We start from the raw sequence: 26,234 nt of genomic DNA, 5'->3' as shown, positions 1-26,234 counted from the left end.
TCTGCTCTCGACCCGTGAAACACACTATCGACATTAATGTCAACCAGTCACCACCTACCTCAGTGACAACACATCATTGACATGTGCATGCATGTCACTTAAACTCCACATGGCCCCTTGTCGGCATCCAGCTTTGCTCGGTCTTCTATGTCGGTCCAGATGATATCACCGACCAGCCACACAATTGGGTTCATCCACCGGTTCACAAACCCTGCCAGTTATACCCTAATCAGTTTGTCTTCAGCCTTGCACTTTGCTTCTCTTCCGGTGGAACACCTAAACTGGTCAACACACTTTCCAACCTACCTCATACACATCTTCAATAGATGGGAGCCTTTCACTTCTACACCTTGTCAACATTATCGGTGGACATACTTATCGATAAGCACCTTGATGACATCATGTCATCAGCCTTCAATAAACTCCATCTGTCTACATCTGTGGCAACACCTTTCTCCTTCTTCAATCTGGTTGCACTCTCTTATTAACTGGTTTGTCAAAGTGACAAACATATCCTTCCTTCTCTTTACCGGCAACTCATCACGTCTACCCGACTAATTTGGTGCATATCTCTGAACTCATGCACCTAAGGCAACTTAGTGTTTCACCAATTGATTCGGTGTGAGCCTTCAAACACCTGCCTTTAACTCTTTTGTCTTGTCTACGAGAACTATGATTCATTTCATGCATGATAGGAGATAGGCTCCACTTATTGGTGGGAGTGGATCCTTGTCATCTGCATCCTGCATTGCACTAATGTGGCTTCCCCATTCGAGCAGGCATATCTCGAAACAAACATATAGCATCTGGTTGGGCACATTCACTGTCAGTCAGCCTTCAACATATGGTGACTACATCTTTATCCAATGGGAGTCTTATTTTTTCTCATCCACACAACATACCGGTGGCCTGCAAATACTTCACCTTTGATGTTGATGTGATTTAGGTAACATTCCCCCTCTTCATCACAATCAACCACCCAACATCTTGATCTCTTGTTGGTTGGCAAATATGCACTGCCAACATGTCACTTACCGGTCTACAGTCCTTATGCCTTCAACACAAGTCAACACTAACTTGTGTACTGATGAATCCAATGGCCATTATTTTAGATGACCTTCTCTTCTTTATCGATGACCTGCTATGCTAGTTGACATCAATGGCACCATTTTCGGTATGCATCAATGACAACACTGCTCATCAATCTCCCATATCGGTTGCCATCCTATACTAGTCGACATCAATGACAACACAATGCCAACAAAATTTAGGTCAATTCATGGTTTATAGACTCAAAGATGTTTCAGCTACTGATGTAGTAGAATTATGTGAATACAACCCTTTTCAATAAAGAAAATATTGAGGAGCAAAGTGAAAGGATTGCACAACTCATGTAGGAAAATAATGATTTGAGAGATGCACTAGGAGTCTCAAAAGGGAAAGGTCTTTTGTTGGAAGCTGAAACTACAACTGTAAAGTTACAGACATATCTTTTCTTTGAAAGGAATAAAAGAGAGGAAATAGAGAGACAATTGATCAGATTGCAACAAGAAGTTGTGTCCTTAAAGAAGGAATCTAAAATGAATAAGTTTACAATGACACAAAATCTTACCAAGTGTAGATTTGAACAACTTCTTCCATTTTTGCAAGTCACGTGGACTAGACACCAAGAACTACTTCAAGTTATGCAAAGACATCGTATAGTGAAAATCCGATTAAAGCTTACAATGAGACATTTGTTCAAGAAACAACAATTGATTTGTTGTCTTTACAAGTTTACTAAATCAATTGATAGAGGAGATAAAAGCCTATGGGCAAATATATTGAGCAAGTTGGAACTTGTATTATCTGAAGCTGATATGTTGTTAAGTAAACATCGTAAGTTCCATGGATATGTTGCCTAGGTTGTGCATAGGTCTTCTCAATTGCAAGGTACTCCTCTGCCTCCATTCACAAAGGATGATGGAGAATACAAAACAAAGCAGGAATGGAAAGTGGAAATTGGGAAGCATATTTTTACAACATAATTGATAAGGTTGCAGATGATGCAGACAAGTTAGATGAAAATTTACAGATTAATCTAAGTGGTTTATACTGGCTAGAGTTTATTGTCAGAGTCTTGAATAAATTGAATGCCTCCTTGGTAAATTGAGAATATAGTGATCACCTAGATACTTGTCAGTGGTTCTTTTTTAGATAAAAATAGTTCACAAGGAAGGTGAGCCTTAAGGGCCTTTTATCTAGTTTTGTACTTCTATTTCATATGAGTTGTTACACCCATTTCAACGTCGTTTTTTCTTCTTTCATCACTCATCAAAAGGTATAATAACTTTAAAAGAGTGATTCTACTCGAACCATTATCAATTGTGAATGAGAATGTTTCTCATTTCCAATGCTTTTCATCTTGAAATGTCATTAAAAGTTCTCTTAGGTGTCAAAATCAAATTTGGACATGTGGCAAGTCGATCTGAAGCTTTGTTGCTCCCTTGTTTCTGTAATAGGGAATTCAGGGTCACTCGAAAAGGGTTTTGTTCTGAAAATATTTTGAAAAGACATAGTGTTAAATTAAAATGTTCTTGATATAGAAGTTCTTGTTTGGCAAGTTGTACTTTTGTAGACACATAAATTTAATGAAAATATTATCACAAATTGTTTCACATTAGATGTTTTCTATCCATATGATTTCATTCATTAAGGGTGATTTGAAATTGTCTCTATGAATTTGTTGTAGATGTGTGATATGTTAGTTGGGTTTTCTTCAAGGAAGAAATTAAATTCTAACTGTGTATTGCAGTAGCTTTAGGATTACTGTGTGATTTGTTAAGAATAATTCATGTGAATAATAGTGGGATATATTTGTAAGGCATATATATCCAAAATTGTGCTTGCAACTTATGTAGACTTGTTAGATCTACGATGAGCTATTCCTATGAATAATGCACTGGTCCAAAAATATGCATGTTCAACAACCATTTCAAATTAATATCTTCTTTTCTTTACTCTCATAAACAAATGCCATGTATCCAAAGCAGAATAGATCCAATTCTGCACATATGAAATTTTATGTATTCTGTCTTAGAATGCTGAGACTTATCTGTTGTAAATAATACCTACTATAATTAATCTTCAAAATATAGATATTGTGAAAGGTCTACAAGCCTAGGTCTTGTAGAAGCGTAGGAGGATTATTCATCTTGTTGATGATCCTCATTAATTGGCTAATGATCTCAAATTCTCGTTGAAAGAAGAAGGCTAATTCCTAAGGAAATTTGAGAAATCACTTGGAGGAACCAACACATCATTTGATTATAGGACACCCACATATAGATTGAAACTGGGATTGACTGCCACATTGAAGGTAGAAGAACTTATTTTCTTCAATTTCAACATTATGATTCCAAGCCCGTTAGAGGTAATAAATCGAATGGGCAAAGGCAATTTTCGGTTATTTGTATTCGAGCATAAAGAGTTGAATCTTCTTCTCCCATGTCGATGTCTAGGGTTTGTCCTAGCTGATTACCAATTTGATTCAAGCAATCCTTTGACCAATATTCGAATGGTAAATTATAAAGTATGATCCAATTGATGGATACATTACCCTTATATTGAATTTGAAGGTCCATTTTTTGGTGTAAACAAACAAATCATTAATTTGCTAAGGCTTGTTGTTTAGCACCACACCTTTGTTCTTCAAGTTATTTAAATCAACCACAAAAGATATTTTGGTAGGTAGTATATTTCTTCAGTGTTCTTTTAATTATTTTTAATCTAGTATTGGATGACCTCCTTGGTGTAAACCCCCCCTCCAAAACCCTACCAATTATGGTCATTTGGTGGAGTGCCACCACATCATGATCTACAATCCCTAATACATTGATTGCCATCATTTTGCATTTGTTGTCCCTTGGAGTAGGATGTTTTGTTGGGGCAACATCAATATTTTGTTTGAATACACACTTCTATTTTTTTTCTCTTTTTTGTGGTCATGACATCCTCCACGTGTTATGATAATCAAGGAATATTTTATTTAATATTTTTTGTACTAATTTAAACTATATTATTAGTAAGTTAGGCCATTAAATATTAAATGTTACTTCATTTAATTGGCTAAATTGAGCATTATATTTTCTTAAAAACTTTTTTTAGAGCCCACTTATGGTATGCTTCAACAATAATTTTTGGGAGAGGTTTCTAGGTGCCATTTGTTTGTAGGTGGAAGAGGGAGTTACTAAAATTCAAAATCTATTTCTTTCCCTTCCAATTGAGGTATCTATAATGTTGGTAAAAATGGTGAATGAGAGCTCTACAGGAAAGCTTTTCTTCCCTCTGAGGAGAGATGAAAGTTTCACTTCGGATTTCCCTTCAAACACTTTTCACGCATTACATTAGAAGAGGGTGGAAAATGTACTAGATTCAACCTCCAGAGAAAGAGATTGAATTATGAGTGATGGTAAGCTAATCCCCTCTTTTGGAATGAGATTTGAATTGATTGAATTGTGTAATTATGACCAAGTGAAAAAGAGACAAAATATGATTATAACTCAAGATAGAAGCATAGGATGAAGTTGAGCACTTGGATCTGGCGATAAAATGTCGAGATGAAGCTGCCCTGCGAATTTGAGAAAAAGTTGCTCCGACTGTGGCAGGAGTGTACATAGTCCTCCGAAAAATCCATGAAATGAAAAGGGTTTTTTCGCCTCTACAAATGAGTCCAAATTTGAAAGTACAACCGCACACCTACAACCTACACATAAAAGAGAGGAAAAGGGGTTGGGATTGGGGGTTTGCCTTCAGGTCAAACCCCAATTTTGGAATTAACCAAATGATGAAAGAAAGTACTTGCAAGTAAATGTAAATGAAAGACTAAAATGTAAATCACCTCGAGGGAGGTTGTAGATAGAATGTAAGTAGATTTGCTTGTATGAAGTTGAATGCTGGAATGAATCTCCTCTTCAATGGTTGAATCCTTGACTTGAATGCAACACCTAGCCTTGAAAGGAGACTTGAGAATGCTCAATGGTAGAAAGGAATGCTTGCATGCTCTTGAATGCTTGAATGTTTGATCTCATGTATTTGTCTTGTCTCCAACAATGGGAGGGCAAATGTGACTTATATACAGGTCAATTAGGGCTAATTGACTGATTTTCCATCGCAGGCCGACACTAGGGGAGTTTTCCCACTCAATGCATAACCACCAAAGCACAATTTGAAGGGTCCTGCCCCAAAATAGGGTAGTGGACAGGGGCATGCCCTTTTTTCCAGGGCAAGATACAGTTTAGGTAGTGAAGAGGGCAAGAAAGATGCAATTTTCAAGTGTCGAGCAAGTCTAGTCTGGTCTCCGATTAGGCTTAAGGATTTGAATTGCATACGCGAGGACCCTAATATGATCAACAATTTCAAGGGTCGCAATTTCATGACACTACTATATCAAACTTCTAGGTTGTCCAATATAGTTTTTAGCTCTATTTATTCACTGTTGGAGTTTCTTTTATATCTTTTAGCAATTTCATTTCTCTTGTAGATTGTTTGGCCACTTGTATTCAACAAACCTTCCTTCTTGGACATAAACCCAAAGAGAGATTTTAGCTTGTGGATGAAATCCCATGAGATTTGAGGGCCATAAAATGAAACCCATGTGATTTTAGAGGTAATTTCACTCAGAGGTTGCATGAGAACTTCAAGGAATGCAATTATTTTAGTTTTAGATTCTTTTGGTATGATTTGGGTTTGCTACTAAGAGTTTCTATTTTTTGTTGGATTGTTGCATGTTTGCAAAGGATAATTTTTTTGGGGTTATAGGTTATCTTGTGTAGTTTGGAGAGTTTTGGTGTGTTGTTTCTCCAAAATACTATTTTAGAATAGTTGTCGTGATTATGTGTGTTTTGTTGGTGCGTTTGATAGTTCATCAATCTCTGAAGTTTATTAATGTGTAAATCAATGCTCCAAATCAAATCCCTTATTGTCATATTTAAAAAATCAAATAAAATATATTGTGGTGCTTTTCAAGCTTATTTTGGCTTGCTATTCTTCCTAGACCATATAATCTTTTGATTTAGTTTCCTTGGGTCGTAGAAAGTATTTTTCAATGAAATCAATCTTGAAGGATTAATATTACCTCGAAGATGGATAATTAATGATTTAGGAAGTAGTTGATAAAATTTGGATGTTTGACAATAAAACAAGTTGCCAAATTGTTGTGTTTTTTTGGGCAGTTTATGGAAATAATTTTTGAATTTGCTATTATTTGATCTGGGTTATTATAATTACGTACAACATACACTATTAGAGGGTAAAAATATGAAGTCGTAGGAGGAGGAAAACCTCTTGTAGATTGTGGGACACAAATAACCTAACTTATGTATAATTAAAGATATCATGAACATCAATGAAGGAGAGAGGAACATTGAAAGATATAGTATCTCTAAAGCTCATGCATGACTCCTAGAGGCTTTGTGGGGTATGCCTAGTAGAAGGATAAATGAATGAAGTGCAAGAAGACACCACTCTAAGCCAATGCAATGATATAAAAACTATAACCATTTAAGAACACATCATAGCATAGTAAAACATACAACATCATACTGGTACCAAATGATCTAACATCAAATAATCATAAGTAATTATGCCTTTAAAACAAAAATACATTGTGAAAAGCATACCCTTAATAAGAAGATCGAGGCAAGATATCATATAAGGAAAAAAATGAAAATATAATAATTGTTTAATTTATCTACATGAGAAGAAAAATAATTTTGACGATAGTGTAAAGTGATTCATTATTAAAATACATAATTGATGTGAAATAAAAAAAAAATGTTTCAAAAAGAGACAAATCAAACAATCATACAACATATCTAAGAAATCTTTTTGATATAAATGATAATGAATATTAAATTATAATTCAATAAAATCATTACTTGATTATCTTTTCATCTATGTACCCTCTTGTATACCTTCACATAGAATAAGAAATTGAAAATCAAATCCAAATCCTTCAATTATATGTAGATAATATGAAAGATCAATTTTTTAACCAGCTTTTACAATAAAACACACCCGTTGCACACTAGTAGTCGTTGCATTAACCTCAAACGGTCTAAAAAGCATAACAGTACCAAGTGAGCGATTTTCCCCTAATAATATTTATTTAAACGATAAACAAAAATATAAATCAAGCGAGCTATAGATACATTTTGGCGGGCTCAAAGCGATCTTTGCCTTCTCTCTACCCAGAGTGCAGAAGAAGCAGGAAACAAGAAGATAGCAGCAGGGCAGCCATGCCTACGTACAAGCTTTCTGGCATCGATGTTCATTTTCCCTACAATGCCTATGATTGCCAACTCGTTTACATGGAGCGTGTTATTCAATCGCTGCAAAAGGTATGCCAAAACAGAACAAATTCTGCGTTGTTCTACAAGACACTTTCCTCTTACAAGGATTCAAAGTACATAAGCTTGCCCCATATTTAGTTTGATTCCATCAAAATTTCTCTTGTTATACTGGGCACAAATGGTACGGCGATTTTTTTCTCATGAAAAATTTCAGGTGAGATAATTTGTCGCTATTAAATATTGGTTACACTGGGTATAAAAGGATATTATTGGGTATGGCGAGTCTTTTTCATTGATAAATTTCAGGCGAGACTATGTGTCACTGTTAACATTGTGTGGGGTAAGCCTGCATCACAATCTTAAGATAAGTAAACATAGGTCAATATTAGAATGTGCCACACAACTGTTACAAGGCACTCTCGTTGCAATCTTAAGATAAGTAAACATGACTTGCTTTTACGATTTCCGCGTTCCAACATTACAACTTAATTCCTTAGATAAATTTATTGAAATTATTTAGATGGTGTACACATGCATATACGTTTTTGTACTGTTAGCTTCCTCTTCAATGGTCTCAGAACCCCATGTGTTCCAGATTACACCATAAATAGAACCTAATAAACAGTCTACGTGTGTATTTCTGGAAATAACTGATGCAAAAACAAATACACCGTTATTTCCAGAAGCCATAAAATAAATTTATGGACTGTGAAAATTGTATGTTCATCAATATATGTGCAACATACATATGTGTAAGAGAAAATAATGCCTCTTACACCAAAGATATTTTAAGACAAATAATTAAACAATAATAAAAACATAGGATAAGCAATTGGGATTGGAACAACAAATACATAATTAAATTTATGGAATTCAAATAAATTTGTGTAATACTTAGTTGGATTATGAATAGAGGGACACTGCTCGGAATGTGAGGAGTTTGATTTATCAATGTGCTGAAAAATAGGGCTTGTTCATGTAAACACCTTTGATTCTGTAAACTGACTTTACTTTGCTCTGATTCAATTCTGTGCCCGCGGAACTGATTAGATGTGCAGAATTGAACCTGGATCCACAGAAGTGAATTGGCAAGGAATTGATTACTATAGCAGATGTATGGCTCATTGTACCTATGGCTAAAGTAAGGTGGTGGTGATAGACATTGTTTGAAAACTTGCTAGGTAAGGATTTATTCCCATTTGATCAAGCTCTTAGGTGGATCTATTCAATGGCCATGAACTAAGATCAAAGATAACTGGAAAATATGTAGTATGCCTGGGATGATGTTGCAATTAAGATCCTCAATGATGCTGCTATAATAAAGTGCAAATAGATTAGGGCACATGAGATTCATTCCTTTATGATTTCAAAGAGATAGGGAATCTTGTTAATATACACCATAGCATACAAATTGGTGCAAAGTGTGCTAGTTTGACTGACAACAACTAGGGGGAAAAGGTCAGGAAGGTTTAAATTTGAATTTAGGTTTTCAAAAGTTTAGGTTTCCCATTTATGATTGTGGAAATAATCTAGGTCAATATTGCACATGTAGATTTGGTTTCTAAGGGGTTGCCTGGGAGATCCAGGGATCAAAACTAGTTCTTGGGGTTAGCGATTATGGAACCAGTTTAGGATCAGGTTGTGAGTTGATTTTCATGCAAGATTATACCACTTGTACACTTGCTATTGCTTAAAGGACTCTCTAATTGAAGTGGGGCCAAAACATAAGGGAAGAGCATGTGTATGCAATTTTCACATTACACTTTGCTCTCACTTTGACGTGCATACGAATATGCACTACCATGAGGATGCATGTCAAAGTAAAACAAACAATCAACATGGAAGTAAATATATCAACACTCGATGGATACAAATATGGATGACAACTTTTGAACTCTTTCACAATGAGTGCCCCATCAAAAACATGCAAAACAGGAATTTCTTTTTGTAATAAGTAGCATTTTTCATAAATTTAAAATAAGAAAAACTGCAAATTTCTTGAAAAAATCTTCAAAAATATTAAAATAACGAAAGTAAAAAGGACCGGATAATAGATTATGTCCAAGCGGAAATTGGTAATAGACTCTTTTGAAGAAAGAATAAGAAATTTCTTTCAGAAGCAAGAAAAATGATGAAAAATGCTGGACAATGATGTTCGACGCTGCAGTAAAGAAAATTATCTCATCTGGTTTCAAGTTTTTGCATGCTTTTTATATGTATTTGCCAAGAAACGTTAATATTTGAGAACTCTGTAAATTCTGTATAGTATCTGCCATCTGGCAGCCACTGCATCACAAATGCAAACAAATTGTATCATCCAATCCTATTATAATTGAAATTTTCTTCCGATAGAGAGGGATGGAGAGAGGGAGGCATAGTATATAGTAGATACTTTTCAAAGATTAACTACTGAATAAAATAGCTTGTTAGGGATAACAAGATCAAACTTGTACATGATTTGATTGTCCTAGCCAGTATGAATATAAGATTTATGTTTAATCAATGATCGTACATACTACAAATAGATAGATATCTGAGATACTTGATCATCAGTTCTTGAGCTCAATTTTTTGATTCTTTGTTCTTTTGTAAACTGTAATATGGTGCAACGTCTGTATTTAATTATTTTTAAGGGACTGATTATTGTAAATATCGTAATTCTTAGTAACGTTCATTCTTCTAGGAAAGCATAAATTTTCACTAACTGATCCAATCAGTTAAATTCTTGTTTACGTGTGGCTATTAACAGGGTTGTAATGCATTGCTAGAGAGTCCAACAGGAACGGGAAAAACTTTATGTTTGCTCTGTGCAACATTGGCTTGGAGAGAGAGTCTTGGTTCCATGTCAACTTATTCTTGGCCAGACAGAGGAAGCATACAGAGTTCTGGAAGCCAATTTCAGCTTGATTCATCACTAGAGATAACAAAACCAACATTGCCTACTATAATATATACCTCACGCACTCACAGTCAATTACAGCAAGTTGTGCGAGAACTAAAATCATGTTCCTACAGGTTTGTTGTTGCAACCCTTTTATACTTGTACTTGTTTGGAGGTTAACCCCCTTTTGTTTTTATCTTTGTTTTTCCTTCTTTTCTTAGTTATTGTATTTCCTTCAAGTTTGGGCAACCCCCTTTCCCTAGCTTTTTGCTATTGTAACTGTTTTGTGTTCCTGTCCCTTTGACCTTTCTTGGTCATTTGTGGACTTTAATATAATTTCTTTCTTTCTATATAAAGAGACGTTGACTAAATTAGATTTCATAAAATGGTTTCCAGCTTGTGTGTTGGGTTTTAATGATTCACAATTGTTTGCTAGATATATTTTTGAGTGACTTTTTTGTCAGAGTTGAGACTATTTTGTATGCTTAAGGTATTCATCTATTTGTTTTCCTCACTGTAATGTAGGCCACAACATGGGTGTCATAATGATTATCTTCACTCTAATGAACTTTATTCCATAGCTACAAACTTGGTGAGTTCTTGATGGACTCGCAAGTTTTCCTGCCCTACAATGTCTTTTCAAGGAATTGCAGCAAAGTTAGTGCCAGAAACTCTTTTTCTTGGCAAGACTTGGGAAGTTGCAGGCATGGACTGATGGTTTTTTAAAAAACTTGCCTATGGGAAAAAAAGGGCTGTGGGTATGTGAAAGCATTTTATTTTTTCTTCATTGTCATCTTCAGCAGCTGCAAAAACAACAGAAAAAAAGTGTTTGTTGATTGATTGGAGGTGTGATTTGAAGATTTAATTGATGATAGGAGTGCATTTGTAAACATATTTCCTTTTCTTTCTAGTGATATGCAAAGTGCAGAGTTTTGGGGATTGTTAAATGTAACAAAGAAACCCTCTTTAAAGAAACTGTTGGACACAATGGATCACAGAGAGGGGGGTGAATCAGTGATTTAAACACTTTTTCTTCAACAGAGAGATACCGGTAATATAGAAAACAAACCGAGTGCTAACCGGTAGCTCAAACAGTGCAAACTAGGTGTGTAAAAAGATTTGCTAAAACATTAACATAACACAAGCACAAGAATGCAACACACAACACTAGATATACGAGGAAAACCCAATGTGGGAAAAACCTCGGTGAGAATAGCTGCTGGAGATCTAATGCTCCAATCCAGCCTCACAATGTAAAAGATTTGATTACAATTTTAGGGCAACAACCCAAGGAGCACCAACCCTTGATTTATGAGCACCAACTCAAAGGAGCACCGACCCCTACACAATTTATAGGCTACAACCTAAAGGAGCTACTACCCCTGCACTAAGCTCCAACTTAGTGAAAAATAGTATAAAGATTTTAAATACAAAATGAGATCTCTGTTGCAAAGGAAGTTTTGCAACCTTACAATATTCTGATCTGCCGGTTTCAACCTTACTGGTCTGTGTTCTCTCCACCCACTCTGCAACTCTGCTTTGCTGATAACTTTGCTAAGTCCCCTCTCAGCAATATCTTCACTTCTTCAACTCACACTTGATCACTCTTTCTCAGGTACAACTTTTGCTGGTTTGTCACCTTTGTGTTCTAAGCTCACTCCATCGGTTTGTTCCTTACATCGGTTTACCCTGCTTCTCCTTACAGGTACAGTCTTCACTTATAAACACCTCAAGTGTTTATCTCTTCGGCTCTCAGACAACAATTTCACACTTGATTTCATTCTGCAGCAGCACCGATCGCAGTCTCAAGTCATCATATTTTAATCTTGAGCTTTCCCGCCAAAAATCAATTCAAACTAAGGGCAGTTAGGGTTTCCTTCACCCCACCAAATCTGCATCAGATCCGATCCAATCTTCCTTGGATCGATCACCTGCATTGGAGGAATGCATCTGTACATGTTTTCCATTATCCAATGCATATTTGCTAAAGATAGCAATCCCAACCATGATTTTCGGCCTTGAAATCTGTGGACTCATTTATAGCCTAGTTGTTTCCTTCTCGAGGTCCTCTTGCAATCTGATTTCTTTGCTTCGATCCAGGCGCCAACAACTCCCTGATCACTCTCTGTCATTCATTCTTCCTTGAGCCGCACCAATTTGTTATCTTCCAGTGATTTGTGGTTGTTTCATTAATGTCGACTAACTGTTCCAACAACCACGTCGATGGAAAACTTCACCAACCTCTGCATGCTTGCCACCTCAGCTCCACATGGCATCACATCGGTCATACACTCAGCTCACCGACATAAGGTCGGTTTACACTCGAACATTCAACAAGCTCATACCGGTACAAGCCCTTGCCGGTGAGACCTACTCCTCTTGCTAACCGGTGGTGCACACTACACCGGTAGCACATCTTCGGATCCAGTGGTTTGTCATTATTTTAACATTCTGCCTCTTCATCATAAACAGGCAACTAACCTCCAAACCGGTTTATGCTCTACCGGTTATCACTCAACATACTAACACACATATGCATTTCTCCTCATACCGGTGAAGGTACTGATAGTCTCAATACCTACTTGTCTTCCACCATACCGGTTTACAAGCCTTCATGTTAATCTTCCTTATACCGGTTCAATCTTCTTTATACCGAGTGACATACCTTTACTGGTAGCCTGCAATACCGGTTGACATCAATGACAACTGAATGCCAACATAAACAATAACAAAGAACAAATCAAACATTAATGTTCACAATTGTTTATGAGAAACCTAGATTGTTTTGACCCATAGGGTCATACATACTTATCTTGTGTATGAATTATTTGTTGGCGTTTAGAGGCGAATTAGGATGCTCACAAAGGAGTTAGTGGTTGGGTGTGAGCTCTTGATTATCAAGGACTCGCATTGTGGTGGGGTAGATGTTGTTTCCCATTGTAAATAACCACTTCTTAATGCTCTCCTTGTCGTAGGAAATGCTAGTGCACACAATTACTGGATCTTGCATGATTTGCATTGACATTGAAGACATAAAATATGAAGCGCTTCTACCTCCCCAATCCCATCCGTCCTTGCTTTGCTGTAAATAATGCCGCCAAATTTCTCGATGCTGAATTCAATTATTGGCTTTGGGAACATTTTAAGAATTGTAGGTTACAAGATCAAATCCCATGCCTCTATTATGTCCACTCTTCAATTTGATTTAGAATTCTTTTGAATGATCATTTTGCCATTTTTATTGCAAAATTCTATTAGAGCATCCGTTCTTGGTGCTGTTTGCTTAATTTTTAATTAGACTTATGAAGCATCAAATGAACTATTTCAAGACTAATTTTTTAAGGTAATTTGTATATATTTCAACTCATTTTTAAAGGTGTTCATTTTATTCTTAAAATATCCTCTCGTTTGTAGCAAAACACTGATTTGAGTGAAGAGAAATAGGACAAAATAGCATGTATTTCTTGATGACACAATGACAAGTAGTTCTTGAAGTTCTTTCTTCTAGATTCCTAGTTGCTCTAGGAAAATAGTTATTTTGCATGGAAAACCAAATTCAAAACTCGAGTTTGAAGAAGTTTGGAATGTGGTTGTTAGTAACACTAAATGATGTGCGAGTGATGTTGACTAGTAAAAGAAATTCGAGTAAGCTGATAAGAAGGCAAACTTGCTCATTTCTTTGATGATGTTCAGCATTTTATCCAAGATTTATCCACAAAAAAAGATGCATGGTTCTTGCTTAGAACAATATATGAGGCCAAGAATTAGAATCAGATCTTATTTGTAGAGTTAGCTACATAACCTGATGATGAAGAATGAAGAACAATTGGAGTCCTTTTTTGAAAATATTGTTGAGAGTTTCACTACAAGCGTTGGGTGAAATAGTTGACAATGATACTTGGGTTACCCTTATTTTGTGAGGGCAAACTTGCTCGTTTGTTTGATGAAGTTTAGCATTTTTATTTGTAGAGTTAGCTACCTAGCTAGAAGATGAAGAATGGAGAACAATTGGAGCCCTTTCTCAAAAATATTGTTGAGAGTTTTTCTACAAGCATTGGGTGAAATAGTTGACAATGATACCTTGGTACACCTTATTTTGTGAGTATTGCCATCAAAATACAAAGTGTTTGTGACAACATTGAACACTGCAGAATAGATATCCAACTTTGAGGCATAGAATAGATATCCAACTTTGAGGCATAGAATAGATATCCAACTTTGAGACATAGAATAGATATCCAACTTTGAGAAGTTAGTTAATCTACTTTAGAAAGAGGAGTCTTTAAGTTAAGAACATATCAAGGAGGATCTTGCAACGGCCATACACCATAAAGGCAAGAAGCCTAAGAAGCAATATGGTGGATCTCCCAAATCTAGTAATCAATCCCAATCTTACAAGAAGTGTCCAATTTACAAAAGTATTAGATACAATGTAAAAATTGGTTGGCACAACTCTTTGGCCAAAGGATTATCCAACAACAAAATGCATCAAAAAGAGCCATTTCAAAGTGGCCATGCATGATGGAATCAAAAGAACAAACAACAACAACATGGCAATATTGTTGAAGAAGATGACTCTCAAGTAGATGAATACATGTTTATTGCCCACACTTCTAAAGATAGTTCACAATTGAATTGAAATTGGTATGTGGACTTAGGTGTTACAAAGTACATGACTAGAGAAAAGTAGTACTTTCTCATAATGAAACCCTATCATGGTAAAGTTTCACTAGGAGATGAGACCACCTATGACATTCAAGGTATTGGTGGAATCTCCTTGCAATTCATTGAAATCTTATGTGTTAGGTCTACCAAAAACCTCCTATCTATCAATCAATTTCTCAACCATAACCTGAGGATTGAGCTTGACAAAATGAGGATAAAAAGTTAAGCCTCATGTGTGATAAATCTAGAAGTTCAAAGATTTGCAAGTGTTTTTTGAAATTGGTAAAATATTTAGGCTTGATACCCTCAACAATAATCAAGCCGTGGTGACAAATAATAATGATCTTGCTATGTTATGGCATCACCAATTTGGTCACTTGACCATTGGCTATTTGCTTACTCTTAGTAAGAGTGGCATGGTGAAAAGCCTTCCCTCAGTTGAAAAGACGAGGGCTATCTGTTATAGTTGTCTTGATGGAAAACAACATCTAGCATCTTAATCCTAGTGAGCATTGAGCAAGCAAATCTTTGCAACTAGTGCATATTGATCTATGTGGACCCATTGTACACAGTCTCGATGGTTTTTGGTACTTTTAGCTTTTTGTTGATGATCACAAAAGAAAAATGTGCATCTATTGTTTGTAGACTAAAGATGAAACTTTTTCCTATTTTATAGAATCTCAAATTGTTGTGGAAAAAGAAATGAATCATCATATTTGTGTGCTCTTTTTAGATTGAGGGAGGGAATTCCTTAGCATAGAATTGTCTACCTACTTGAAGGAAAATGGAATTTGTCCTCATTTGGTACAATTGACACCTCAACAAATGGACTTGTAGAATGATGTAACCTAACTATCATGGAGATGGTACGTACTACGTAGTATGTTTAAGGATTCTCATTTGGGTCGTGCATATTGGGTCGAAGGCATACAACAATTTATCTTTTAAATGGTGCACCAATCAAAGCTCTTGATGGCATCACTCTAGAAAAAGTATGGATAGGAATTAAACCATCAATCTCTCATCTTTGTGTATTTGGTTGCACAACATACATGCACATTCCTAAGCAAAAGAGAAAAAAGCTTGATAAGAAATCCATGAACTCTATTCTTCTTGGGTATAGCAATGAGTCGAACGCCTATTGACTTATGGATCCTACTACAAAAAAGATATACATTGACAAAAATATCAATTTTGATGGGAAGTAGGAAGCAAACCGTAGTTGCTTGTTCCTCAACTAAAGTAGAATATTGTGCAGCAAGTGTAATAGTTTGTGAAGCAATTTGGCTACATCACATACTAGAAGGATTGGGAACACGTTAGAGTCACTTAGAAGTAACTCACAATTCTCCATTGTGTAATGTCCCTTTTTAGTAAAAACCCTAATTTTTGCCCTAAATCTCCATTTCCATGTAAAACAATAAAGATCCTGCTGCAGGTTAGGAAACCATTGAAATGTATATAATTAATAATATAAATCTTCTAAGAAAGATAATTAAGCATAAATTCTCTATACTTAGGGTTAGGAATATTAACTTAACCATAGTTTTAGTCCAATTCCTTATCAGAACTCAACCATAGGAAATTGGGAGTAAGGAGGAACAATAAGGTGTCCAAGAGACCCTCTACCCTACGCTCAAGAGTGGAGTGAGAACCAGAGCCCCCTTGGCCTCATGGGACCAACGGTCAACTACCATGAGGTGGTCTACCTAGTGAGGCATCCTATCACCGTTCTCTTTCATCACTTCCATCCTTATCCTTCTCTTGTGGTTGGAATTCCCGTAATTCAATAATCAACCATGATAGAGTTTGGAAAAAAACTATAGGGTGTCCTAAACGTCCTTCCCCTCTAAGTCCAAGAGCGGTGGACTCTATCTACACCCCCTTGGCCTCACGGGACCATCAGTCAACTACCATGAGGTGGTCTACCTAGTGGATGACCTCATCGCCGTTCTCCCTCCTTGTACTCTTTAGTCCCTTATATTACTATCATGGCAGTTCACTCAATATATATAATTGTCCATCATTGATTGTTCCTTATGTCAGATGTAATATGAATTACGTATACCATTCATAATTATGTAATTTTAAATCAATTCTTATTGTATTGTTTATTACCAAGAATGATACGCCCAATATAATTGGCCCACAAGGTATTGTATAATCTTAATAGACATTCGATCTGCAATTATACTCTATTATGCTATAAAGTCATGAATAGGGAAGATCATACCAGATCTGCATTAACTGATTATATGGTTGTAAATGCTGGATGGTCCTTTACATTTCCAATTCTCACAGTTTGTCTAATGTAGCAATCTGCTATATATATATGTCTTGGTGGTCTGCTGTTCTTGATCCCTCTAGTTCACTGGTTACTGGAGACACTTCTCCTTTATCTAAAGGTTGTTATTTATGTTTTTCCTGTAATTTAATAATCTTTGTTGTGTATGCTTCTTCTTTTACTTTCCTTTATATCTTTCCATGTGAGGGAGAGATCACACTCTTCATCATATATGCCATTTGGCAAGAGACACACCCTTTCTACCATTAGCACCCTTTGCAAGAGTGCAACTCTTCATTATATCTGCCCTTTGAAAGGGACACAACCTTTCATGATCAGTGTTGGTTGAAAATTTTGTACACTTGGGGAAATATACAAAATTGTGGCTTCAACTGTAGTGTGTGAGTAAAACTGTCCTAATTAAGGGAAGGCTCCCCTTATCTATCTAATACTAAAACTAAAATAGGATGGAACAACAGTCTTTCTTCTTTTTTCAAGAAAGCCAATATCCTTTTCTCTTCACATAAAGTGATAGCAATTTAACATAAAACAGCGATAATAACTTTTTGAAATGAAATGAGAGAAAGGAAATGAAGTTTCTTGAAAGTTCAAAGACTTCCGTCACTTCCTTCGGGACGGGACAACAATATCAAGCTCAAAGTCTTGACTATGTGAAGTCCTATCTACCCTTTTCTATTCTAATGATATTAAGAACAAATTATGACAACACAAAGTCTGAAATAACTTATTTCTTTCTACACAAGACAACAAGAACTAGTATGAGCTCAAAGTTTCACAACTATTTCTTACTATAAAATCTACTTCCAATCTCTCTCAAGGACGAGTGTAAGCACAAAGTCTTACAACTTTTCTGAATAGAACTTCTATTTTAACTAAATTAATCTCCAATACTTGCAGCACAAAGTTTGCAAATCAAATTTGATTAAGCCCTTTAAGAAACACTTGCAAGAAAGGTAATGTTGAACATAAACTCAAGAATATAGCACAAAGTCTCAATACTTGAGTAATTTTCTTCTATTCCTTTCAATTCTTCAATTTACACATAAAAGCTCAAAGTCTTCTTTGTTGCAAATTTGGCAGAGTTTTTGCTTGCTTTCCAAAAGATAAAGATTACAATAGACCCCCTCAAGTATTTATAGGAGAGGAGTCTTGAGAAAAAGGTGGGAGGATCCTAACTAATTGGAGAAATTCTCTCAACCACCAAGACTTATTCAATAACTAACTATGACCTATTCAAAGTTACAAGTCCTATTCTAAATTGACTTGTTACTCGTCTACTTGTAATTACAAAAGTGCAAGTAATGACTTGACTTGCAATTTACAAAATGTTTTTACAAGTAAACTTGTCAAAAGAAAAACTACAACTAAGAGATTACAATTCTGAAAAATGCAACTAAGTGTTGAAAAACACTTAAGTTGTAGCATGTGAAGACATGAATCCTTCGAACTTCTGGATGATCGTTCATAGCTCAGTAGGATTCGGCTCGTGGGTGTTCTTCGCAACAATCATAGTCTTCACAATGGTATCATGGCATTGAAGAAGCATAGAATCGTTCTTCTCCAAAGTAGATTGGATTTCCTACAAGAAGATTTGATGTTTCATCAAAACTTGAATTGAGGCAGCTGAAAATTGCTCACTCGTTCACTCATTATGAATCTTCATCTGTAGATCTGCGAGAACTTCGTCTGGTATTAACTCTCCATTTTGACCCATGATATTGGAAGAGGCCTTCTCACAGTGAGAAACAACACCTTGGAATACTTCAACTCGCAATCTCATTGTGTCATCAATCTCTTCAATGAGGGATTTGAGAACGAGGGCTTTGTTCTCTAGAAGCTCTTCAAATTCTAGATACATGACCCTGGAAGGAATAATGGCATGCTCCTAAAGAACACTCAATTGTTGTCGAGGCATCTTGCACCAACCGTCAAGCTACCTTCAACCCTTTCCAAGTACTGTTTGAAAGTCTTAGAGGTATGATTCAATTTTTCTTCAATGGTCTCCAACTTAACCATCATTTGGAATGTCTTTTAGCACTTGCGCACATATCATGAAGTTGATCCACCTAAGAGTCCAACGCTTATACGTTTTGAGCAACTCTTTCAACTCCCCGAATTGATTCTTGTGAACTAGAAGAACTTGAAGGATTACTCCCTTCACTAATAGGTTTTGTGATTTTATGAACAGCTGCAACAAGTTGCCTATTCTCCTCTTCTAGCTTGTCTTTCTTTTCTAGAAGTTCATCATACTGCTGTACTAGTGAAGCTATGGATTGCTGGGCATCATGCTTGACCACTTGATGCGTTTGTTTACCTAATTCTATCTTTGTGACTTGTTGTGACCTTTTTCACACATCGCCCCATTGAAGATGGGGGACCTGTTGTGACCATTTCACACATCGCCCCATTAAAATGGGGATCCCCTCTTTTTTGCTTTTGTTTTGCCTGTTCTTCTCTCTGCTCTTAGGGTTTTGATTAAGTAAGTGAGTTGTCTGGACTAGGTTTAAGCCTTAGGGGTTTTTTTTGGATATTTTCAAGCCGAGTCTAGTCAAATTTTGAAGATTATTATGCATCCTCCCGAGAATTGGGATTGAGGCAGTGAGTCAGGTATGTCTCAGGTTAGGTTAAGTCAGGGATCTTTTTGAGGCAAATTCAAATTTTGCCTAAGAGCTAGCATTTTGATAAGGGAATTATTGTCTGGGTAAATTTTGACCAAATTTTTGAAGGCTTGATGACTGATTCCCGACCTTGAAGATGACCTAATTAAACCTTGTGAAGTGATTGAAGACCTAAATTATGGATATTTTGGCTTATAAAGGTGAAATCGCTCCTGTCCCTCTCCCAGGGACCAAGGCGAAAATGTTATTTGGTGCATATTGGTTACTGACTTGTTTAAATTGTTTTGTGCAGGGTCTCCAGGGGAGATGATTGGACGTGAATTGAAGATTTTAAGGATTTTGAAGATTTGAAAATGATGAAATTTGAAGGATTAAGGTAAATTCGCTCCTGTCCTCCACTGAAGGGCCAGGGCGAAATGATTTATTTTGGTCATTTTTGGCCTTGGTTGATCAAATTGAAGCATTAAGGACACAATGAAGGATGAAATGAGCGTAATGGAGCATCCAAACTCAGTTAAAAGCAATGAAAGGTTGAACTTTTTGTCTAGCAAGATGAATTCTCTCCTGTCCCTCACCAAGGGACCAGAGCGATTTTCTTTGTACACACCTTCTTGGACCTTTTCTGGATTTGGGCTCTCGTTCATGGATTGTAAAAAGATGATATCTTCCCCAGCAAAGGAAATTTGAGATGAAAAGTGAAAAGATTTGGCCTTGAAGACAAAGGGTGCTCCTGTCCCTCACTGAAGGACCGGAGCTTGAATTCCAAATTTGCATTATCCTTGCAAGATTTAAGTGATTTCGCGATTTGAAGAGGTCAAGGGAAGTATGTTTTGCCCGTTGAATATAACTTGAGTAGGTCACAAAGAAGAGAATCAACCTAAATGGCCATAGGCGCTCCTGTCCCTCTCCAAGGGACCAGAGCGATTTTCTCACAAGACAAATTTCTGGCAAAGGTAAAGCAAGTTTCATGTTTGAGATGAATGAAGGGAGGCATAATCGGTCCATTGAAGATAATTTTGTAAGTTAGCAAAACACAAGTGAGCTTATAATTGCAAAAGCGCTCCTGTCCCTCACCAAGGGACCAGGGCGAAAAACACACTATCTAGCTTCCCCCTCCAAATTTGGACGAATCCAGGTCAAGGCACAAGATTGGAGTGATATTTAAAAGTGCTTCAAGGAGGAATGAAGTTGCAAAGACCATAAAATTCGATGAAAATTGGCTAGGGCGCTCCTGTCCCTCACCAAGGGACCAGAGTGAAATCTTCAAGTATGCCTAAACACTTAACGTTTGAAATACTATTTCTTGTTTCCAGGACTCAAGATAGAATGGAGAATCATGTTTTATGCCTTGAGGGTAATTGGAGGTTGATGTGGTCAAGAATTTGTACAATAAACTAAAAGGCGCTCCTGTCCTTCACTGAAGGACCAAGGCGATTTTCATAAAATCAACAAATCCCCTCCAGAATCACGCCAAGACAAGGTTGTGCAAAGTGAGAAATATCTTTCGAAAGATGATGAACAAGGAATTGCCCCCAAGAATCGACAATCTTAGGCTCAAATGTGAAAATCGCTCTTGTCCTTCACTGGAGGACCAGGGCGAAAATCTTTGGAGAGTCTATTTTGCCTTGAGAAAACGAGTTGAACATGCACTGAAGGGACGAATGAAGATCATTGTTTACCTCCAAACTTGAATTGGCGATTTGAAAGACAAAGACCAAGGACAAAGGGTGAGATCGCTCCTGTCCCTCACCAAGGGACCAGGGCGAAAATGTCTTAAAGTACGCTCCTCCTGAAGAACGAATGAATTAAACTCAAAGTTCCCAATAAAATGCCATTTTAAACGGAAAAGGTGAGGTTTTGAACGTGAAAATAAGAAATGCAAGGTCTAAAATGCATGGGCGCTCCTGTCCCTCTCCAAGGGACCAGAGCGATGTTATTGATATCCATTATTTTCCAGGCTTGAGCGCTTACTTCAAACAAATCGCATTAAATGCCAAATTCACTAAAACCTTGAAATATTTTTATTAAATTGGCATTTAATAAGGGTGCGTTGGTATTTAATAATTAATTTAAGCCTTGGAAAATCGATTTTTAATTATTATTAAGGCATTTAAAATTAATTATTATTAAATAAAAAATTAAAAGATAGAGCGCTTTGGGGTATTATTTTAATTTTTTTGCTAAGTCGGCCTCTTTCTTTTTTAATTTTTATTTATTTTTTGGCCTATTTTCCAAGTCGGCCTATGGGAAAAGGAAGTGGTGAGCGCCTATATAACATGGGTATTTTGAACCATTTTAATCAATCATTCAATCATTCATTCAAGTGCGATTTGGAGAAGCAATAAAAGGTGCGAAATCTGGTCTAAGTTGGAGCGAATTTTGTTGAAGGCTAGAGGTGGTGGAGTTGATAAAGGAAGCGCATTTTGAGGACTTCGATCTACCTTTTCCCTAGCGAATTTTCCTAATTTTACATCATTTCTTAGAATTAATCCTCAAGTGGAGGTATGGCGAGATCTTCCTAGTCCAATGTTGAAACTTTGAATTTTGAATTTCAAATTGCGTAGTTAAATTTAGGAAATGATAATTCAAAGATTTATCATGAAGTTTCCTAAATTAAAAGCTTCAATCTTCCTTTTTACTCTATATGTTTAAATTGCAAAATATATTACTCATTATGAAATGTTGTGTAGGTATCACGATGGCGACCCCAAAGGCAGGAGCATCCACTAGTCGTCCAACTCTCATGAAGGAAGATCAAAGGAATGAAGAATTGGAGACCAAGATCGTGTCAAAATGGAGCAACATTGGAGATACCAACTTGGGAAACTTCAGTGTGAAGAAGTTTCGAGAGGTCCCTTACATTGGAAAGCCATCACCTGTCACAAAGAGAATAATTGAAAGTGGCATTATCAAGGCGGCCGGTTTCCCTCTAGCAGTCTTTTGCCATGAGCTGATGATCGAGTGCGCCCGCCATTATAACCCACAATCAAGATGAATCGTGTCCAAGGAAGGAAACACTTTGGCTTACCTTTCAGAGGAGGCTATAAGTGAGGCTCTTCATCTTCCAAAACATAAAGATATGATTTACAAAAGCTTGGAAGGGGCTAGGTCCATGTATGAAGATGATCCAGACACTTGCTTGAGCATCATCAATAAGAATTGGTTACTCAAAAGTCGTCCTCGCCTGAGCAAGATCTTCAACACACCACATAGGATCGACTTCCAGGAGGAGTACAAAGATTTGATAACTTTACTCAATCGAGTTACAGGGGCTCCTCAAGCCTTCTATTTTGAAAAGTGGATGTTCTACTTCATCCAAGTGATAGTTCAAGGGAAAAGAACAATTCATTGGGCTAGAATTATTAGCCATTGCTTGGATGTGCAGTTAAGAAGACTGAAGGCTACCAAATCCTTCCACATGAGCTCGTACATCATATATGCCTTGATCAGGAGTTTTGAATATGCAGGACTACCTCACAGAGGAGTGATCGGAAGAGGGCCCGGAGAAGTCAGAGTTTGTGATTCTTATGTCCATTTGCATCATCCACCTGGAAGTGACTACAAGTTAGTCAATGATACCTTCACGATGAACATCACCAGGACATTGCAAGGCGGGATTCACAATTGGCTATCTCAAGATGCACAGGAGCTTGAGCGAGAGGTCGGTGCTTGGAGAAGCTACTTTAGCCATCTCAATCAGCCTTTGGGACGTTAGGATCCAGCAGTGTCTCTCGTGCAAGCACTTCCCCTTGAATTAGTTGGTGAGGCAGAAAGAGTTAAGAGCTTGGTTCAGCTTATGAGCTCTTGGATTGACAAATCTCATACCGTTGCCATTGAGTTCGCAACAAGAATGATGCAGACCACCCATCGAGCTATCCAGGTCCTTGAGATCATTCACAACCTAATGATAACAGTAGCCGCCTTTGCCCACACTAGAGATGTTATCATTCCTGTTCTGCAAGTAATCAGGCAAACACCAAGGAAGATCCTAGCACAAGAAAAGATAATGGATGGAGGAGCTCATAATTTACTCCAGTGGTCAACTCTACTCCAGATGAAGGAAGTTCTTTTCGAAGATATTAGCACCAAATGCAATCAAGTTGAGGAGGTCATCCATCCAATTCAGGACAAGGTGTTTGAGGTGTTATGCTCTATTCTTGGCAGAAGGATTGAAGATGAGACAGATGTGAATCTTCAAGAGTTGGAAGAGAAGGTTAAGGTCATCGTTTGCAAAGATGAGAATATTATCACAGATGAGCAAAGAGATCAAATGTTCGCTACTATGCTCCTGATTGAGAAAATCAAGGAACTCGAACCTAGATGGGATGTAGCTCTTCTCAAGGCTTTTGATCAGGTCATCCATTTGGAGGAACGAATGAGGAATCTTCCAGAGATTCCTATTGCTGAGATTGAAGGAATTGTGTCCAGATTCATTGCATATGCTAAGAAGGAGCATTGGAAAGGGAACAAGGTTCTAGAAGAGAGGTTATAGATGATGTGGCACCTTAATTATCATTGGTCTATGTTTCCTAGATTTTTGTGCCAATTAAATATTTGGCTATGCATTTAATATTGTTCAATAGAAGGGGAACTTTTTGTAACAAATCCTAATTAGGGTTTAGGTGTCAGAATCTCAGCCGTTGATCTTCTTTTGATCTGGGCCGTTCATTGTAATTGAGGATGCTATATATACCCTCACTCATTTTCATTTTTCAGATAGTAAGATGAGAATGAGAGATTAAGTGGAGAAATAGATATTAGAGTCAGATAGTTAGAAGTTATTTTGTAGCAAGATTGAGCATTGAAGAGAGAATTTCAAGCAATTGTTGTCTATTTTGGCTTTGAGATCAATAAAATATTGAAGTTATGGTGTTTTATTGCAATTCTTGTGGCTACTTTCATGGTTGCTTACTTTCTTGAATCATTCTTGGTTGAAGTAGTGTTTAAATTTGAAGGACTAAGTGTTGAGCTTGATCTTTGGTGAGATTCACGTTCCAAACCACTAGCTTCTTGTTGATTGTGAGGACGCCTTGTGTGGTCAACTGGAGATATTTGGATTGCTTAAACCTTCAATCATTATTGAACTATTGATATGTACCTTCATGGTAGTGTCTATGATTCTTGATGAATTGAAAAATCATTAGTCACCTTAGAAGATCGCATCAATTTCAGTAGAGTTGTTATTCCTTGGCAATACTGAAATTGGTAGAATCTTACCAAGTCTAGCCTTCATTGAGTCATTCCTAAGATTAGATTAGAATTCATCTCTTGCAAACCCTACCTTTTGATTTTTTGAAAACTTGTTAGTTTTAGGAAATTCTGTTCCTGTACGGAAACGTAAGGCCCCTTGATGAAACAGCATTCACAACGACCACTGGTGCTTATCCACACGTAGAGACCCTACATTAAAGAACCTTGGAGTCATCCCGATTGATCCTTTTTTGCGACATCTTCAGCAATCAGAGGCTTTATTCAAGAGAGGATAAGGTACCCTTGGGTATTTTATTCTGTGTTTGATTGTGTACAAAATACACGTCAACAGGACCCTCTCCTTTCTTGCTTTCAAGGGTTTTTTTTGTTAGTGCCCGTGGCCTTCCGTTTCAGTTTTGATCGGTTTTGTCAGGTTTTGAACGGTTTGAGTCCTATAGATTGAAAGTCAGTTTGTGCAAGCCAAGTGATAACAGAGTCCGGACATCATCGAAGTGCCCAAAAAGGCCAAAGGACGAAGAACACAATTGATTTGAACGAATTTGAACAACTTTCTATTTTTAGAAAGTTTGCTTTTATGCTTTTTCCTATTTTTTTAGGAAGTTTTGTTTTTGGCATTTTTAGCCCGATCCCTGGGATGGCTATTTTTAAAAAGTTTTCCCTATTTTTTAGGGATGCCTGTTTTTTGTTTTTTCGGAGTGGGGACCTAGGGTTTGCACTAGTACCACTGACCTGCTTCAATCGTGATTGAAAATTTTCAAGTTTTGACCTAAAAAGCTAAGTTCCTACATTTTAGGGGTCATGATGCTTCAGATGGTTTGCCTGAGTATGGATTTCAAATTTCAAATTAATCTGGTTAAAATTGTAGAAATTGTGGAATTTTGAAGTCTTCCAAATATTTTCTAAGTCTGGCTAATCAATGATTAATGGTGAGTGTTATGGTAGTGTTGTGACCATTTCACACATCGCCCCATTGAAAATGGGGACCCCCTCTTTTTGCTCGCCTTTTGCTTCGTTTTTTAGGATTTTGTTAGTCAGTCAGTTGTCTGGATTTAGGGTCAGCCTTAGGGTTTTCATTTCTGTCTTTTCAGGCCAGAATCCAGTCGTTTTGAGGGCTTTTGAGCTTCCTTTTCGAAGGATGCTAATTTTGAATGCAATAAATTCGCCAGAATGGTCTAATTTTCAATTGGAATGTTGCTGCAAAGCTTAATTTGTCTAAGTGTTGG

The 26,234-nt window shown here is 36.9% G+C and overlaps 1 protein-coding gene across 3 annotated transcripts in view; it reads left to right on the top strand.

Moving 5' to 3' along the window:
* Positions 1-7,206: 7,206 nt before the first annotated feature.
* The window catches only part of LOC131068877 (regulator of telomere elongation helicase 1 homolog), a 265,861-nt gene continuing 246,833 nt past the window's right edge, over positions 7,207-26,234 (top strand). For all 3 annotated transcript variants that reach the window (XM_058004146.2, XM_059218567.1, XM_058004145.2), the window contains exons 1-2: positions 7,207-7,379; positions 10,081-10,346. In XM_058004146.2, the coding sequence (XP_057860129.2) occupies positions 7,278-7,379; positions 10,081-10,346 (368 nt within the window). In that variant the 5' untranslated portion in view covers positions 7,207-7,277. The remainder of the gene's footprint in view (positions 7,380-10,080; positions 10,347-26,234) is intronic.

The sequence above is a fragment of the Cryptomeria japonica genome, chromosome 3 (assembly GCF_030272615.1).
Source record: "Cryptomeria japonica chromosome 3, Sugi_1.0, whole genome shotgun sequence".
In the NCBI taxonomy this organism is placed as follows: Eukaryota; Viridiplantae; Streptophyta; class Pinopsida; order Cupressales; family Cupressaceae; genus Cryptomeria; species Cryptomeria japonica.
Note: the sequence above shows the minus strand (reverse complement) of the source record. Positions and strands in the feature narration are given on the sequence as shown.